Genomic DNA, 19179 nt, shown 5'->3' on the forward strand with positions numbered 1-19179 from the left:
TCTGATGGTCATGCTGAAAGAATTGAAAACACTGACATTGCTAGAAAGTCATGAAGTTTAAAATAGCATTGTATAATTTACCCATGCTAAATTTTTGCATGCCACCAGTTTTGATTCATCTGACAAGATTGAGATAATAATGAGAAACCTTTCGGTAGTTCTTTTTGGAATGATATTTGAAAGAATCATTGGTGGTTAACTAAACGTTACAAGTACTGCCTACAAGGATACAATACCTCTCAACTTTGAGTAGGGATATGTAGTTTGTTTGGGTTTTAGTTTTGTTAAGGCAGCAAGAGCTATTGTAACAAAAGCATCACTTCCTAAAGCTTAGAGATAGATATACAATAAGTCGTCTAGAAACAACCCTGACAGAGAGAGTTAAGTGGTAAAAACATATTTCAATCCCCAAAAGGCAGCATGGCTAGCGAAAAGTCACAAAAAAAACACATAACAAGCCTTTAGTTTCGTTGCCTTTCAAACCGAGAGAGATCCTAAGGTGAAAGTTATAAAAGCCGATTACTACTAAGAGCCAAGTTTGGGGAAAAACAGACTTCTGCACATTATTAGAGATGGCTTCTTCTAACCTAACAGAAGAACATGGAGTTGGCAACGTTGTCTTTGAGTTTTGGGAGCTGCGCAACAGAGACTGGTCCTGGAGCTGTCACGCCACCATGGCTTGAGGACGTCTCAGACTGATCTTCGAACTTCATGAACGTTCCCAGCTGAGCAGCTGCCAAGTGAGCATAGCAGATCGGTGCAACTGCAAATTAACAAAGAAAAGTCAGTTCAGAAACGAAAATGGAGACACTAAAACTCAGAGGAGTAGTCACTCAGTGGTAATTACCAACTGAAATGGCAGTCGTGCTTCTTTGGTACCTGAAAATATTGACAATAACAAAAGAAATGAGATGATATCTATCATCTATCATAATAAAATCCATTAAAGAGGAATAAAAGGTTGTGAGAGACTACATACACGTAAGAGAGTGAGTGGACGAGTTCTTGGAGTTCATCAGGTGAGAAATGAATCTCATCATACAGGACATGGTAATGGGTAGGACGAGTTGTTCCCTAGTTCAATAGTTACACAAAAGTATCAAAACCAGTAGCAAGCAATCAACAAAATGTAGTTTCTAAGAGTTGAGATAAATACTTACAATCATTCCAGCGTGCGCACAGAGATAGAAATCATTGTTCTTCGGGTGACAGATTTTGCTGTCGATTATTGTCCCTGCACAAACAAAAACAAAACATGAGATCGTGCATGTATGAATGTGTTATAATGATAAAAGATTAATCAATCACCTGGGGGAACGTTGTCAGGAGAGCTCGTCTGGAAAAACTTGGTGTGGTGATTCTTCTGAGCCACCAGCAAGAGGAATTTCGGGTTCCAGTTCTCATCTAGAAGCTTGCATGCCTGAGGAAAGAAAGAGATGCAATAAAGTTACTGATACAAATAAGAAACTGTTTTGGTACTTTTGTATATTTCGGTTACCTCTATGATCTGGTCGAGTTCAATGTTGAGAACCTGGTTGAACTGAGATTCACTAACACCATCCCTAGAAGCATCAAGACGTATAAACAATCGATTAGAGAAAAGTAAAGAAGGGGAAACATGATGAAGAACGTAAGAAAAAGCAATTACCTGAAGATAATGATATGCTCAGGCTTTCTCTTACCAGAGCTGGCATAGAAATCTACCAGTAACTCCCTGCAATCAATAAATGAGTTAGATAAATATTTAAAAACTGGAGCTCATGCAAGACTCAAACAAGGAAAAAAACACATAAGAGTTAGTTAATCACTTGATAATGCCATCGTCTTCAGTTCCATTTTTCTTCACAAGGGACTCAATCATCTCAGCCTTTGAAGGCTGAGTGCGAACAGATGCTCTGTACTTGGAGATTAGAGGCCACTGCCTAGAACTCACCACCTAAGTAAATATCAGTATCAAAGAAAACGCCTAATTAAAAGGCTGATACAAAAATCAAACAATATATAAAAAAAAGAGTGATGAGTATAATATATTACGGCAGCAATGGAGGGGACATCAGACTGCCCAGGAGATCCATGTGAAACATCCATTCCAAGGATGATGGTTGGAACCTTGGAAATCACCGTGAACGCAGGTGTGCGCTCCACACTTAACAAGGAGTTTAACCCACCCAGCTGTAGTGTATATGCATCAGAGATTGAACACAAGAAGCAAATGAACCTTTGGTACAAAAGGGAGAGAGCTCACCTTTGCGTTGATCTTCAGAAGACAGTTTGTAAGATATTGATCATTAGGCTGCCTCACTGGAGCCATGCATTGAGTAACAATGCCGTATTCTGTTAGGTTTTTCTTCTTCCATGGGCCTGAGTAGGAATCCAATGTTTTTATCAAAGAAACAACAACATCATAAGGGAACTGGAGTTAGGAGGAGAGATATCTAACCATAAATGTCACAGTTCTTCCTCTCCGGGAGGAGGCAAAGAATGAACTGTGGAGCACCAGGGAGCTTAGACTGGATCTCTTCAAACATCTTCTCCACACGAATCAGAGGAGGAGCACGGCGAAACTGATGACCCTCCTCAAACACATCAAAAGGAGGAGCGATTTCCTGTCACAAAATACAAAACAGAAGCAGTTTTTAACATATGTATAATCTCACACAAGTTTTCAAGAACAAGAAAAAAATTAGAAGTGTCCAACTTACAACTCCTTTCATTCCACCAATTCGCATTAAATCATCAACCAGTTGACGTACATTGCAGCGAGCAGAGAAATTGGCAACAGCCCATTTGTCAATCTTGGTTGGCTCAACAAATTGCTGCTCAACAAAAGGGGGAATCAGATTATCTAAACATGAAAGCAAATACAAAGAATGGCAGAGAGAAGAAACAGCACCTTGTTGTTGAAATTCCAGCGACCATTTCGCGGAAACAGTTCATCTCCGCGTCCCATTTTCAGCTGCCAGTGAAAGATTAAATAAACTTGTATGCAATAAGACAATTTAACAAGTCAACATACCTTAGGAGCTTGCAGGACACGTCCCTCCACTTGAGTAAAGTTGGAGCTAATAGAGATGCCACAGGAACGCAGGAGAGGTTCAGTGTCATAGTTGCTCACTTTCAGTGCCTGAAAATATAAAAACCAAAAGATATACAAACTCCAGTCCTCTGACTAACTAAAACAGAACAGCTATGAGACAGTCGGTGAACACTTTACTTTGGACAGAACATTCATCCTCTCCTGAGGCTTCTGTCTAGATTTCTCGACAAGGGCAGATCTTTGGAAAGTGTTGAGCGCTTTTGTGTACCTCTGAAGGGGAATTAAGGTGCAGTGCTGCAACGGTTGGCACCAAATGGCATACATTAGCATCAATTTCAGTAACACATTATACCAACATTGCTGAGTAAAAAGAAGCAAACCTCAAGAGGTATATAGGTGGGACGCTTTGGTTTCCCAACATTGATGCACGGCAAATCCGCAGAATACTGCAGCTCCAGGTTCCGTTCTCTGAGGAAGTAGTCATACACCGATATTTCAACAGTTTCAGACTCTCCGTTCTCATTCTTCGGTGCGTTCCTTGGCCTATATTCAAACCTAGACAAGGTAATAACAAGCAAACCTCAGAACAATCTAACTTTGAGAGCGGACTAAAACAGAAACAAAGGGATGTTGAGTGAATAGCATCTTACATCTGTTCCCTGCAAGGCTTTTCACTCATTCCAGTGATCCTGTACTCCTGGTTTGAGGGGCTGACTTTAATCCTAAGGTTCTTGAGCGTCCTTTTAGCCTGTTGAAAACACCATGTTAAATTAGACCTAAAACAAAAGCTACGGAACAAGCTTAGACCATTATCAGATTACCTTAGACCAGTCAACGGTAAACGGATCATTTACGCCTTGGTTAGCAATAACAAAATCAACAAGAGGACCAGGCTTGATTATCATGGTGGTTGTAACATCTGGCACATAAGAAACCAAACGAAAAACCATTAGTCACCTACATCATTGCTGCAACAGAAAGGGAAAAAAACATCAAACATGAAGAAAAAGGTGAAATTATTTACCCATGTTAAGGGACATTCCTCCCTGCGTTGTCCGGAAACTCGAGTGGAATCCTCTACATCCCAAGATGTTACCACCAACTGGTTCGCAGTTACTCGGGTCATTGTGGAAAAAAGATTGTCTCACAAGCAAGCAGCCTCTGCAGTTTTTTTCTCAAGTTATTAGAAAGACAAAACAGAGATACAAGATCATCAAAAAAGAACATTTACACTTACTGTCTAGCAGCATGTTGACGCAAGATGATATCCAAAACCCTTATAGCCTCCTGTGAGTTCTCAGATTCCTGGCCCCGCATAGCATTAGCAAGAGCTTGCAGCGGAATCTTCGCCGCATAGCTGATCTCGACTCTAAAGCTTTTGGAGCGGTTAGGACGACGCAGTCTCTTCCTATCACCATCACTTGGCTCTTCGTTCCCATTATTGGGGCTTGCATTTCCATTAGTCCTGCGCATAAAAATTCTCAATCAGAATCAGAAACTAAAATGAAAGGACCAATGTGATAACTTTTTACCTGGTTGAAGATACTTCCTCAAGAACCACAGAGAAATCCATCTTGTTGCTAGGCAAAGCTCCAAACGTAAACAATGTCTTCTCTCCATCATAGGCAAACTCTTTGCCATCAAGATCAGAATGGTAAGTCTCATGGACCTTGTCTAGGATTTTTCTTCCAACACCTTTTTGTTCAACAGGACGCCCATCATCATAGAAGAGCGCCACCTGTTCCAAGACCACAAATAATCCCATTAGTTTAACATCGTTCAAAACCAAAATGAACATAACAGTAGCAAGGAAACACAACATACACTGTAATGGTAGAAATGTCCTTGAAGATTGGCGACGTTGACTTTAAAATGATTAGTCAACAGTTGTATCTTCTGACCCTTTGATCCAAACCCGGGACGAGCCATAGGGACCCTCAGGTTTTTCTTCTCAGCAACCTCGGTTTTAACCCGCACTGGCTCAACATTAGGAGGTATGACTGGTGGAGGAGGTGGCAACGCATCAGTAACCCCACTCCCATTTGCTGATTCAAGTTCAGCTCCATTACCAGTAGAAGAATCCATGTCCTGAAACATAAACCACAAAATAAAAAGCTCAGGTTTCAACATCCAGGCCAAATCTAATCACATATATAAGCAAAAATATAGGTTCCAAGATATGGTATATGAGTAAAAAGCAAAATAATGTTGAAAAATAAGCTAAATCAACCAAAGTTTCCAACTTTCATCCATAAGAACCAAGAGAGAGAAGTACAATCTCTGTATGACCCTAAAATACCAAACATATTCTCAGAAAAAGACGCATGCAAGCGAAGATTAAACTTGTATGACCCCAAAAAAATATAGCTTTTGGTCACATATTTAGCCTAATACAGTCAAGCATAGAACATTTATAGCTTCGTTTCAAAAGAAACAATCAGAGAGATGAAGCAACAACAACAGTAAAGCAAAAAAGTAAGAGAGATGACGCAACAAAAGAAACATGTATGACCCCTAAAAAGTGTAAGCTTTCATCACATTACTAGAAAAAATACAATCATGCTAACAACATCTACATATTTGTCCAACAGAACAAAAAATAAACAAAAATCTCAGAAAAAATTCACATTAGCAAGTAAATCCACAAAAAAATCAGATTGTTCCAAAAAAAAAAATCTGAAATCTGCCAAATTAAAAAAAAAAAGGCAGAAGACACTGCATGCGAGGCCAGCAGAGAAATCGATGTATGTGTTTCTTCAAAAAAAAAAAGAAAATTTTTTTTGAAGAAGTAGACAGATACCACACTTGTGAGCTAGAAATCATAAACCAAAAAATCGCCAAAAGTCTAAGAAGAGGTAACATTCTCAAAACCCCTAGAATCGTACCTCTAAAGCTACCGATGCAACCCTAAAGATCTCTCTTGTGATTTTTGTTCAGTCTCCTCTCTCTCTCTTTCTTTCTTTCTTTTTTTTTTTTACTAGCTTTGCTTTTCTGCTGAAAGGGAAATCGATTTGTTAGAAAATTATATAAATCGAGGTTTATTCGCCCTAACAGTTGCGTTTATCTACAATGCGGTGTACCGTAAGTGAACCCACTCTTATAATCTTGACCGTTCATCGGATTTACTATATTTATAGATTTCTATGTTTATAGAAGTGTTTTGAAACCCGACCAGGATCCGCGGTTGAACCGGTAAACCGGTGACCCAGAAAAAAATCTGATTTTGATTTTGTAAAAAACCCAATATTTAGAAAACCACTAAAACCCGGAACCCGATACCGGTTGAACCATCGGTTGAACCTATAAATAACTTTTACTTTTTTTAAGATTTTAGATTATGTTTTATATTCTAAGTTTCCAATTAAAAAGTTATGTGCTAACAAAAAAAAGAGTTAGGTTTTCACTTTTAAGTTTTACATTTGTGACTTTTAGATTTTGATGAAGATTTTATTATGTCACCTAAAGAAAATGAAGTGAACGATAGTAGAGAACCAAAATTAGTTTATGTGATTTGGTGTTAGTTTATTTTCGTTATTGACAAGTTATTAACTTATTACAATGACCTTTTACTTTTGGTTTATTTTGAATTTGATGTTTAATTTATTATTCACATTAGACATTTAAATATTTATGAATTTTATATCTTGAATTTTTTAGATGTCACAACTTTTACTTTGTTACACAAAATTTTAAATAGTCTAAACTATTTTTTGATATTTTATATGTCAAATGAGAATAAAAATATAAAAATTAAAGTTAAGTATTTTCTAAATACTTTTTAAACATTAGATATATACATATCCAAACTATTATTTTATGTTTTAAAAAAATATTTAGAAAATATTAAACTTTAGTTTTTATATATTTATTTTTATAGCTAATATATTATTATATAATAAAATTAATTCATTTATTGATTCGCGGTCGATTCAGTGATCCAATAATCCGATAAATTGACCGGTTCAGTATTTAGGTCGGGTTCGAAAACATTGGTTTATAGGCTTTTCTCGGGAAAAGTTTTGTTCTAGAGAGAGTTGTTTTGAATATTTTAACAAGTGTAACTGCCATTACAATCGTGACCATTAGTTTGTTTGAATCTGTTTAAAGAATTTACTCAAACCTATGTGGTCTTCACCGCTCGTTAACTGACGTTGTTTATTGATTTTTTTAGTGGAGAGAGATAGAGATAGGTGTTTTTTACTCTGTTTTTGTTTGTGAATCTGCTCTAAATAATCTTGACCGTTTTTAGTAAGACTTTTGTTTTATACTACACTTTTTCAGAGTGAGTAATTCCTCGCTAGGATAATTTTTCAATTTTTAATTCAGTTTTTATGGTAGTGGTAGACAAACTATCCGACGTGTCGTAATAAATTGAACGTGCGCATCAATTGACACGTACAGTTACATAATAAGTATGGGTTTAAATTGCGCAGTGTGTTGAATTAGAAGTGTTATTTTGGTGACTATCAATCGACCAGTATCATTCATGTCTCCTACCTAAACTATGTTTTATTCTCGCCTATGCATGCTTAATCCTTACTGTAATACAGTTTAATCATGAACAAATATATATATACAGTATATATTTTTTTTTTGGTTTCGAGTTTCTCAGCCCCAATTTTAAATTTCCTATAGGCTTCTTACTATGAAGATGCTTAATCATTTTTTATGGGCCAGAAGCAACGGCTTCTAATATTATTATTTGAATTGTGACATGTGGAAATTTACATGGAAGCTGGAGAAAGGAGAATATTTACAAGTGCATGGTAAAGTATAACCATACATGTAAGGAACCTGCATGTAATAATAAATCTTCAAGTATTGGAAATCTAGCTAGATGGGCTAAAGAGTTATGCACTTTATACTAACATTATTCTCGAAATTTTATTTCACAGAAAAATATAGATTTGGTCAAATACTAATAAACCAAGAAAGTTAATTAAATATTATTTGATGTATCTTAATTTCAAAAACTTACTTAAGAGAATTTTATTTGTGATATTTGTAGATAATTTTTCAAAAGATGAAATTTCCAAGACAGTATTGCATTGCTGTTTTATATTTTGTTAATTTCTAAGAATTCAACAAAATTCATTTTAAGTTTTTCTGGTGAGAATATGTTAATGAGATCATCACCAATCCACCATAAACTACAATAAAAGTTATATAAAATAAATTGTATTTTTTAAAAAAAGAGTGATAATTCAGCACTAACAAAACATCAAGGATTGACACATCATTTTATATTTGTCATTATTTGGTGTATTCGCGACTATGCTTATCAAACCTTTCTTAGCCCAATTAATTTTCAAAAATTGAAGTCCATTTTCTCGTCCAGATTTATATACGTAGAAGAGCGTATTTAGGCTTGACGAACTTTTTATGTATGTGCTAATATACTTTTCCAAGCAGCCATCGTCAATCCTAATATACACCATCGTCAACTTGGTCTCGTTGTCCATTCCTTTTCCCTTTCCAGAAGCTTTCACTATAACACCTTCATGAGAAGGTACACCTTCTCTTTCAGTCTTTACTTTAAAGCTCAAGCCGCACCACCCCAACGAAGTCATATTTAATACACTTTAACCGTCTCCGCAGCTCGCTTGCAATCAAGCTCCTATAAATAAGCATTACTCTCTTTGTAGTAATTCCTATCACTACACCCTACTTGCTACTTCCTAATGCTTTTAATGTCAAAGATTTGGACTTAACTACACAGTTACAGCGATTTTTTAAAACGATGAAGATGAAGTGGAGAGTCGGTGCTCTCTTCCCAATTGGAGCAAGAGATGAGTCAGCCTGAAAGTGAGCCACATCAGATTATTTTCAGCCCGCATCTTTCGGTTAGGTTAAAGTGTACTTGGACTCAGCAAGTTAGCGATATGGCAGAAAGATCATCTCTAATAGGATGATTACTTTTGACAGTAAATGTTGATCTTCATACCTTTTTAATGTTGTACATGAGCAAAATATACTGCCATATGTGAAGGTTTTGTAAAAAATGATATTTTGATCAACTAACGCAATGAATCCATACATGTCTAATGTCTTGAGAAAAATCGCATAAAAAACTTTGAAAGTATCTTTAAACTTTGAAAATTTTTCACTAACACTTTTAATTTTCAAAGTGATATTTACATTACAAAAAACCTCGAAAATAAAAGTTGATCGGATGTACATGTAAAAAATGATGTGTCAAGTATTTTTTCAAAAACTAATTATTTAATCAATAAAATAAAATAAATTCATAAAACTAAATAAAAATTCAAAAAACAAAAAAAACACAGATTAATTAAAAAAATAGAAAAGATTAAATAAAAACAACTAAAAATTCAAAAAATAAATAAGATTAAATTAAAATACAGAAAAATAAATTGAATTCATAAGATTTTTTAAATAAATATATCATATCATCTTTAACAATAACAATTTCAAACATATCACCAGTGACGATGATAGTTTCTCACATAACCATTAACAATGACAGTTTTTGGAATATCTTCAATGATAATTTCTGACATTATCGTTGAAAATGGCAAAAGAAAACTTTTTGAAATTTCAATTACAAGATTTTTAAATAAATATATCATATCATCGTTCAGAATAACAATTTCAAATATATCTCCAGTGACGATGATGGTTTCTCACATAACCATTAACAATGACGGTTTTTGGTATATCTCTAATGATAATTTCCGACATTATCGTTGAAAATGACAAAAAAAAACTTTTTTCAATTTATGTTTTTTAATTTCTTTTTGTATTTTAATTTGATCTTATTTATTTTTTTTTGAATTTTTATTTAATTTTATGAGTTTTTTTGTTAAATTTTTTTTTTATTTAATTTTATGAGTTTTTTTGTTAAATTTTCTGATTTTTATTTAATTTCTTAATTTTTTATTAATTAAATAATTATGTTTTGAAAACAAAACTGACACATCATGTTTTTACATGTTCAGCCGGTCAACTTTTTCTTTGGCGGTTTTTACGATACAAGTGTTACTTTGAAAATTAAAAGTGTTAATGAAAAATAATTCAAGGTTTAAATCGTTAGTAAATAACATTTTCATGGTATTTTATGCAATTTTCCCAAAATAAATACCTACCACTATAATTAACTCAAGATCATCTTGTAAGTGGGTTTCATAGTACAACCCTCAAAGAGAATAATTCGGAAGCAAAAAGAAAATGTTAGTTGCAAATACATGTAGAAATGATAATGAAAGAGAATATCCTTTATAATATTCAACAACTAAAATTAAAAGGTATTTTACTTACAAGTACACAATTAACATTTTTATTACCACCAAATACTTACTTATTTTACAGTCTTGATTTTCTTGATATTTTTTCACTTTTTGTCTTTTGTTTCAGTGAGAAAACATGTGGAGTTTTGGACCTTAAAAAAGAAAGAAAAATCAACATATAAAACTGATAAGGACGAGTCCACAAGAATTAAAGAGCATCACCTACTTTTCTGTCTTCCTCTTCTATCTTCCGCCATTGATTGCGCTTTTTGATTCTAGTGCCCAAAAAACCAAAGATTCCTCATTCCTTCTCCCCCCGCACGTCCTCTCCTTCTTCTTCTTCCATTTCACAGCTACTCTTTAACGAGAAACTGACAATGTCGCTTACATGACTCTTTGATTCCTTGGAGAAGCTGTCTTTTGTCTTTTTCCGATTTGAGTTGCTTCAATTGAAGTCATGCGGATAATACGCTGGATGATGATGATACTAGTCTTAGTAACAAGCGTTTCAGGCTCTTCCTCCGACTTCGAAGCACTTTTGGAGCTCAAGAAAGGCATACACACAGACCCATCTGGCAAACTCCTTACCTCATGGAACGCAAATGCTTTATCCTCTGACAAGTGTCCTCAACGCTGGTACGGAGTTTCTTGCACTAGTAGCGGAGACGTCACATCCATAGATTTAAACGGTTTAGGTCTCCTCGGAGACTTCAGTTTCCCCGCCATTATCGGTCTCCGAAAGCTTCAGAACCTGTCCATTTCCGACAACCACTTCTCCGGAACCCTCTCCAAGATCGCTTCTCTCAAGTCTCTCAAGCATCTCGACGTGTCCAACAACTTGTTCCGCGGCTCGTTGCCTTCTGGGATCGATGATCTCGACAAGCTGAAGCACCTTGATCTGCGAGGGAATAGCTTCTCCGGGGAAGCGATGAGTTTGTTCTCTCAGCTGCATAGTGTGGAGTACGTGGACGTGAGCAGGAACAGCTTGTCGGGCTCGCTTGACTTGGGTCTCGCGAAGTCGAGCTTTGTTTCTTCGGTTCGGTACTTGAACGTGAGTGGGAACTCTTTGGTTGGAGAGCTTTTTGCTGGCGGCGGCGGCGGCGACGGCGTCATCCCGTTTTTCGATAGTTTAGAGGTGTTTGATGCTAGCAGTAACCGCTTCTCTGGTTCTCTTCCTTTCTTCAGCTTTGTTGTCTCTCTCAAGATTCTTCGCTTACAAGACAATCAGTTCTCTGCTTCTTTACCACAGGGCCTTCTCCAGGAGAGCTCAACTGTCTTAGCTGAGCTTGATCTTAGCCTCAATCAACTTGAAGGTAATTAGATTAAGAAAATATTTAACTTCGTATATTTCTAAATAAGAACATCATTACCAATACAACTAACCATATTTCAATCGAAAAAATAAAATTAATAAATTTTGTACTAAAGTTCTAAAACAGCACTTATTTTGTGACTAAAATTTGTTTCAATATCTTGTGGCAGGTCCTGTTGGAAGTATAACCTCTTCAACGCTAAAGAAACTCAATCTCTCTTCAAATAGACTATCCGGGTCCTTACCTTTGAAAGTAGGCCATTGTGCCATTATTGATCTGAGTAACAATAACATCTCAGGAGACTTGTCAAGGATACAGAGTTGGGGTGATTATGTAGAAACCATCCGGTTAAGTTCCAACTCACTCACTGGAACACTACTACCTAGCCAAACTTCTCAGTTCCTGAGGCTGACTTCACTCGAGGCGGCGGACAATTCGCTGCAGGGTGTGCTACCTTTTATCTTAGGAACTTATCCTGAGCTGAAAGAGATTGACCTCAGTCATAACTTGCTTAGCGGATCCATACCGGGAAATCTATTGGTGTCGGAGAAGTTGACGGATCTAAAACTGTCTAACAATAACTTGTCTGGTTCACTTCCTCTACAAGATGCAAGTAGTGCAGGAAACCTTAGCTTGACCAATATTGATCTGTCACATAACTCATTAAGTGGAGTTCTGCCCGAGGAACTAACCAGCTTCCGCAGTTTGGTTACTCTAGACCTTTCTTATAACAACTTCGAAGGGAGCATACCTGATGGCCTCCCAGAGAGCTTAAAGGTGTTCATTGTCTCTGCCAACAATCTCTCTGGAAACCTGCCGGAGAGTCTTCTCCGACGGTTTCCAGATTCAGCTTTTCGTCCGGGGAATGAGTTACTGATTGGAACTCCTAAAGATATAACCTTAGGATCAAAGCATAAGTACCATATGAAATCTTCCATAAAGGCAGCTCTCATCATAGGTTTGGTCGTGGGTGCTGCTCTACTTGTTCTTGTCTGTGTGTGGTTTCGTTTTGTGCTGAAGAGGCAACAGGACGAAGAGAAAATGGATTTAACTGAAGAAAAGAGTAGCCTGCAAAAGAATGAGCCTTCTCCTTCTCCTGAAAAGATCAGCGTTCCTTCGTCTTCTGTTACTTCTACTTCCACAGCAAACGCCAAGCTTCTTGTTTCTTCTCCACGTGTCTCTGAGAATCCTTCATCCCAAGTATCTTCTTCCATCCATAACTCACCAGATACTCATCCTAGGTCTCGCCAGACCTGCGCGAAACTGGATGGGAACCTGTACATTTTCGACCCTAGTCTCACGCTTACAGCAGAGGAACTGTCTCGTGCTCCAGCCGAAGCTATGGGAAGGAGCTGCCACGGGACGCTGTACAGAGCAGTGCTCGATTCTGATACCGTATTAGCTGTCAAATGGTTAAGGGAAGGGACTGCGAAAGGCAAGACTGAGTTTGCTAGGGAGATAAAGAAACTTGGGAACATCAAACACCCGAATCTTGTTTCTCTTCAGGCTTACTATTGGGGCCCCAAAGAACACGAGAAGCTCATCATATCAAGATACATTGATGCACCTTGTTTAGCTTTCTACCTCCAAGGTAAAAAAGACTTGCTTAGTAAAATGATCTGGTTAGGAAGTTATTTGAATATTTTTTTACCAAACAAGGAATATTTTTTTCAGTTTTTTTTTTTGGTAAAAAAGATTCAAAAAAGGAAGTTATTTGATTTTTTTTCTTTTTAATTGCAGAGGCTGGATTGCTAAACCTCCCACCATTATTACTAGAAAACCGTCTTAAAATAACTCTGGACATAGCCACTTGTCTTAGTTACCTCCACAACGAAGAGGCAATCCCACACGGGAATCTAAAATCAACCAACGTTCTCCTAAAACCTCCTGAGCTTACTGCACTCTTAACAGACTACAGTCTCCATCGGCTGATCACACCAGAAGCCACGTCAGAGCAAGTTTTGGACGCAGCTGCTCTAGGCTACTGCCCTCCAGAGTTTGCTAGCTCGAGCAAACCTTACCCTTCTCTCAAAAGCGATGTGTACGCCTTTGGGGTCATCTTGCTAGAGCTTCTTACGGGAAAAGTGTCCGGAGATAGCGATGATCCAGGGGTCGTTGAATGGGTTGTTATGCTTGCGGGACAAAACCGTGCCGCCGAGTGTTTTGACCCGTCCATTGTTAAGACACATGCCTCTGGCTCTGGGGTTCTTATTGATGTCTTGCAGATTGCTCTGAGCTGTATCTCGCAGGCACCAGAGAGGCCCGACATGAAGTCGGTGTGTCAAGAGCTCTTTAGAATTGTTCTCATTGGGACAAACTAGAATGAGAGATAGATACACTATCATCACTCTTCATTGTAAAAAAAAATGTATTTGGATTCGTTGTTGCTCCATTAATTCCGTTTGTGTTGTACCATAAAATGAAACTTGTATATCTTAAATCGAGTAGTAACATTTTTTTTATATCTAAGACAGTATAGGCTCTAATTGGTAATTATGTTAAGTAAAAATATTACGGTGAATTTTTTGTTCCCTAGAATTTATATTAGTTATGTTGAAAATTTAGTCAAATTATTAAAAGCGGATCCCATTTTTTTTCCTCTAAATTCTTCATAGAGGAGTGTAGTTATGAAGAAAAATTTTCCTCTGCAATTTTGACAAGGAACAAAACAAACAAAAAATCATATTTTTATTTTTTTAATTTGGTCAAATAAAATTTTATTTTTCATTTTGTTTATCTTTTCCATTTTTCTATTGGTCACTAACCAAAGCCATAGAAATTTTCGGTTGTTTTATTTCAAATTAAACTGTACAATTTCACGTTTGAATAAGAAAATAACTTTCTGATTTTTTTTAAAAAAAAATTTGGAGCCAAAGTATAAACAATGCCCAGCATAAATCAGAAATATTATGTTTCAAACTAAGATTATGTTCTAAAACATTTGGACATGGGAGAGCCGTAGTTATTTGATATTCCCCATAAAAGCATCAAACTGCATAACAAGTATCTTCCTTCCACATTCATGCTTCAAGCAATTTATATATCTCTTTAGTCTTTTACATTTGCAAATGCCAAACCCAACTTCCCTCCAAAATTTTTACCTCACAAGAAAACTCCATTATGTAATATCAGTTACCCTGGGAACAAGCCTTCTTCCACTGCTCGTAGTTAATCTTGGCTTCTTGGATTCGCTGTTTAAGCTCCTCATACATTTCCACCGACGATTCTGCGAACCGATTGAGTTGGCCAGCAAACCCTTCCAAACTCGTCCTAAACCGATCAAACCCCGGACCACAATCTTCCAACGTCTCATCTCGCAACATGTGATCGTTTTGTTTCTTGCTGCGATTCTTCTTCTCCTGCCGCGGCAAGAACCTGGCTACATCAGAAGCTAGCGCTTTGATAGAGCTCGAAACCTCTTTGGCAGGTAAGGCTTCTAGCTTCTCAAGCCAGATTGCACACGTTGCGTAGATGGGAGGGCCTAAGTTTCTCAGAACTGGCTGTTGGTGCGCACGCCTCTTGCGCTTAGATGGTCGTGGTAAGACGACACATTTCTCCAGCCACTCGTGTATGGCTTTGATATATGATCTCTGGCCTGTGATCCACTTTGTTAAGCTTGAGGCCAACGCGCTGAGTTCGGATTCGAGGTGAGATGTGACTTGTCTGTGCAGCTCAGATTGCATGTTGAGTTTAATGTTTCCCCTTCTGTGACACGCTGAGATCAGCTGAAACTGAGCCTTGTGGCATTCGAACATCACTTCCCACATTCGACTCAACCTATTCAAATATCCAATATAAGCAAAAAAGAAAAAGAAGTGAGTTCACGACAGAGTGGAAACTTAAAACACATTACCCTTGGATGAGTTCCTCAAGCTGAGGCTGGAGCTCGTTGTCACGAAGCTCTTCAATCCGTCTAGATATCGAGTCGATCCTGTGAATTGCCACTCTGATTCTGGAGTGAAGGTCCTTGACAACGGACCGAGTCTTGTCTATTATTTTTGAGCCTTTACCTTCTGATTCAAGCTCCCTCAAGATTTTGCACTTGTCGTCATACTCTCTCCGCACGGCCTGACTCCCCTGTAGAGAGAAAGAAACACACATTAGGTGTATACATTTTTGCTTGATTCGTTTTTAAAATCAAACCATAAGTAAGTAAGTAAATAAGTACCTTGACTTCATCATAGAGCTTCCGCTCCCATGCGTACAGTCTGTCTAGTGTTGAGGCATGGCTTCCAGCGATCATCCCAATGTTTTCAAAGAGATTGGTATTGAGCTCTTCCACGTCATCAGAGTTCATTCCTCCCAGAGGGTTCAGAGAAGATGAGGACCGGGAAGATTCGGTCCTGTGCCAGGTCAAGTACTTCATCGTGTTCGGAGCAGCCTCTGCACATATAAACACTCAAACTTGTAACCAATCTACAAAACTGATATTTACCAAAAATGTAGAAATCATTTTACCTTCTTCTGGTACATCTTTGGGGTCTTCCCCACAAGAGAGACATGTCTTGAACAGTGATGACGCACCGGAGCCACCTGCAAAAAAAGGCAGAGAATATTCTTCAGTTACGAATCCGAACTAGTAAACAATAGATTAAGGAGAATTATTACTACTTTGATTTGATTGAGCTATTGGACGGAAATGCAATTTATTGGCTTCAAGCATCCTAGGAACCTCTTTCCCAGTCTCAGAAGCTTTGACAAAGAGCATCTCTACCTCCTTCATGCTTGACAAGAAGTCCCTTGGAGGAGGAAGCCTGTTCTCGCTGTGGTTTGGTGTTTTGTTCAGTGGAGTAGCAGCAGCTGCTGCTAAAGGCGTCACTGGTGGCGATAGCTCAGGAGTTTTGCTTTTCTCGCTTTCCGCTCCCTCTCTTTGACGCACTCTATTGAAGTTTTCGAAACTTCTAACGAGTGTATCACTCGTCGGCTCATCAAACTCATCGTCAGAACCGTTAGAGTCTTCCCTTTCTTGAAAAGAAAAGTTCTCACCGTCTTCTTCTTCCTCCTCCTCCTCCTCCTCCACCTCTCTAGTTTCTTCATCTTCTCCCTTGACAGAACTAGAGACATGACCATGAGGAGAAGAAAACTGGCTGTCAATCGGATGAGAAAGACCGAAATAATCCCAAGGAGGCGGCGTGGAAGAAGATTCTTCAAATGGAGTTGATGATTCCATCTTTTCCATAGACATACTCCGTAGGACACTAGATGATGAGGTGACACTGACAGTGGCTACGACTGTAACCGGTGGCTTCTCTTCCACCTTCTTTGAAGAAAACCCTCTGAACTTCATATGGTTGACCTGGAATGGACTGGAACTAGGAGGAGGAGGAGATGACAGAGGAGGAGAGTAGGACAAATGAGAGACTGATTTCTCGGTTAAAGCAAGAGCTTGTTCCGGCGTTGCGCTCGTGGAAGTGTACAAGGAAGATTCAACCGGAACTTCTGTCTCTGCGAATCTCCTCAGGGCGGTTCCGGTGCTCCTAAGAGACTGCACGTATGAAACGTGAGCAGCGGCTAACAAGCATCTTCCATCAAGCGCTTGCTGCACAAATTTTTTTCTTTCACGACATAACTGTAAGGCTTTGTCTTCATCTATTCTAGATGTTGATGCACCCATTGTCCAAGCCTGCACGTTTTTAGAAAGAAAAAAAAACTAAAAGGTTACAGATTTAGATTTAGAATCTGCAGAATGCTATCTTTACATAGATTAGACCAAAAAAGTAACATAAACTAACAGAAAAAGAGAAACTAGAATACTTTCAAATGCCGACAACGAAACTAACAACAAGGGTGAGAATCTGTTAATCAGAACATGATTTCTTCTATTGGTTTATACCGAGAGAGAGAGATGTTTTAAGCTTTATGGTGTTTGATTACTACTGTTTGGATTCTAATAAAGAACAGCTTCGGTGTGTTATATAATTCATGTTCGTGATCCTTAAACTACCAAAAGAAACAAAAACAGTTAATTAGATCACATAACATACTATCAAGTGAGGTAGATTCAGTAATGAAGCTCATATTAAGTAGAGTCCAAATAGCAAGTCATTTTTGTTTCAATAGATTATCTAATGAAAAGGTGTCAAGAGTATCACACTTGTATTAGCTAAACAATGAGATATACTAAAAACAAAAGTGAATCAATCTCAAACAAATAGAAAGAAGAAACCATGAGTACTAAGGAGGAGCAACCTTTTATGTTAGTCCCAAAACAAACACAGTTAAAATAAAGAAAAATTAGGATGAGACAATCCTAGAGGCAATCTGTAATGAAAAGAATAAAACTTTCAAAGAACAAAGCTCCCCCAGTTCATAACCCAATAGACAGATGAGAAAGGCAACTCAATCAGACAGACATTCTAGGTCAAATCCAAAGGTGGCGTCGTGACCAAACATCAAAAAGAAGAAACTTTTTTTTTTTGTACAAAAGTTAATATAAACAAAATCAGACAGACAAATACGGAAACAATTGAATAAAAAAAAATCGACGAGTTTTTTTTGGTCAGAGCGCAATCGAAAATCAGACAACTGGAAAAAGCGTGACTAAAACAGCAAAAGAGAAAGAAACCCAATTGAAATTGGACCTTTAGATTTTGTGGCTTTCTCAAGCAAAAGCAGAAGAAGAAGAAGAAGAAGAAGAAGAAAAAAGATGGAGGAGAAACGGCGATTACCTACCTAAGAGGGCGAATTGAAGAGAGAGAGAGGTGCTAGGAGTTGGGCGAGAGAGAGGATCAAACAAAAACCGTCTTGTACGAACAGTAGAAGAGGCGAAGACAAGATGTGTTGAGTCAGCAAAGCGAATCAAATGGGGGCAGAGAGAATCTTATGCGCAGGAGGCGAGAGAAAAAAAGGGGAGTGGTGTGTAGATGCAATAAAGCAAAACTTTCTTGCTTGCTTGCTTGTAAAGGACAGAGGTCGTCGACTCCTAAACGGTTACTTCCTCTCCCTTCGTTATATTCACCAGTCTCTCTTTTTTTCTTACACAATCCACTTGGTCTTTTTCGGCGAGTAAGGGCCTGACTGGTTCAAACGCACCGGTTGCGATTGCGGTTGCGGGAGTTTGTGGATGCGGGCGGTTGCGGTTTCTACTGGTTTTAAGAGATTTGTACGACTGGTACTTAAAAATTGGTGCGTTTGCGGATGATTTATGACTGGTTAACTACCAAATGCGATAACAGTCAAATAATAAATTAACAATATTTACATTTAATATAATTATAAAAATATCAAAAATCATAAAATTATAATAAATATAAAATTTATTAGAAAGTTATAATTTTAATTTTTGAAAATTTATTGAAATTGTTTTTATTATAAAATTTTATAATATTAATTAAAATATAATAGATATATTTTAATATTTTCATAATTTCAATTTTAATTTTTTTATTAAATATTTTTACTTTTGTATATATATTGTTTTAAAAAAAAGAAAAAAAATTTACCCTCCCGCAACCGTCCGCAACCGCAAACGCTAGCTGGAGCCAGCTTTTGAATTTATGAGATTCAGAGCGGTTTGTAGCAGTTAAGAGCGATTTGAGTGATTGTTGCAAACCGCCGATAACCGCTACCAACTGCAAAAGCT

The 19179-nt window shown here is 37.5% G+C and overlaps 3 protein-coding genes across 5 annotated transcripts; 1 reads left to right on the top strand and 2 right to left on the bottom strand.

Annotated features, from left to right (window-relative positions):
- Positions 1–300: 300 nt before the first annotated feature.
- LOC103829646 (protein argonaute 4) lies at positions 301–6071 on the bottom strand. Its single transcript, XM_009105324.3, has 23 exons — positions 5923–6071; positions 4862–5125; positions 4570–4775; positions 4275–4502; positions 4062–4198; positions 3859–3956; positions 3688–3785; positions 3418–3592; positions 3215–3331; positions 3017–3124; positions 2894–2956; positions 2703–2816; positions 2441–2606; positions 2246–2361; positions 2035–2172; positions 1809–1936; positions 1649–1714; positions 1499–1562; positions 1309–1420; positions 1161–1234; positions 980–1074; positions 848–879; positions 301–763 (listed from the first exon to the last, which is right to left on the bottom strand). Exons 2-23 carry the CDS (start codon positions 5120–5122, stop codon positions 588–590), a joined length of 2772 nt encoding a protein of 923 aa, XP_009103572.1. The 5' UTR covers positions 5123–5125; positions 5923–6071; the 3' UTR covers positions 301–587.
- Positions 6072–6319: 248 nt separating this feature from the next.
- On the top strand, positions 6320–14063 carry LOC103829647 (LRR receptor-like serine/threonine-protein kinase GHR1). Its single transcript, XM_009105325.3, has 3 exons — positions 6320–11597; positions 11767–13188; positions 13338–14063. Exons 1-3 carry the CDS (start codon positions 10742–10744, stop codon positions 13916–13918), a joined length of 2859 nt encoding a protein of 952 aa, XP_009103573.1. The 5' UTR covers positions 6320–10741; the 3' UTR covers positions 13919–14063.
- Positions 14064–14452: 389 nt separating this feature from the next.
- LOC103829648 (protein ROLLING AND ERECT LEAF 2) lies at positions 14453–18550 on the bottom strand. 3 transcript variants are annotated; one of them, XM_009105327.3, is made up of 6 exons: positions 18270–18550; positions 16209–17220; positions 16056–16130; positions 15766–15980; positions 15451–15674; positions 14453–15374 (listed from the first exon to the last, which is right to left on the bottom strand). In XM_009105327.3, exons 2-6 carry the CDS (start codon positions 17209–17211, stop codon positions 14726–14728), a joined length of 2166 nt encoding a protein of 721 aa, XP_009103575.1. In that variant the 5' UTR covers positions 17212–17220; positions 18270–18550; the 3' UTR covers positions 14453–14725. The 3 variants fall into 3 exon arrangements, with proteins under 3 accessions (XP_009103575.1, XP_009103576.1, XP_033132187.1); XM_009105328.3 differs by having other exon boundaries at positions 18266–18550; XM_033276296.1 differs by having other exon boundaries at positions 18179–18550.
- Positions 18551–19179: the final 629 nt, after the last annotated feature.

This window comes from Brassica rapa, chromosome A07 (assembly GCF_000309985.2).
Source record: "Brassica rapa cultivar Chiifu-401-42 chromosome A07, CAAS_Brap_v3.01, whole genome shotgun sequence".
In the NCBI taxonomy this organism is placed as follows: Eukaryota; Viridiplantae; Streptophyta; class Magnoliopsida; order Brassicales; family Brassicaceae; genus Brassica; species Brassica rapa.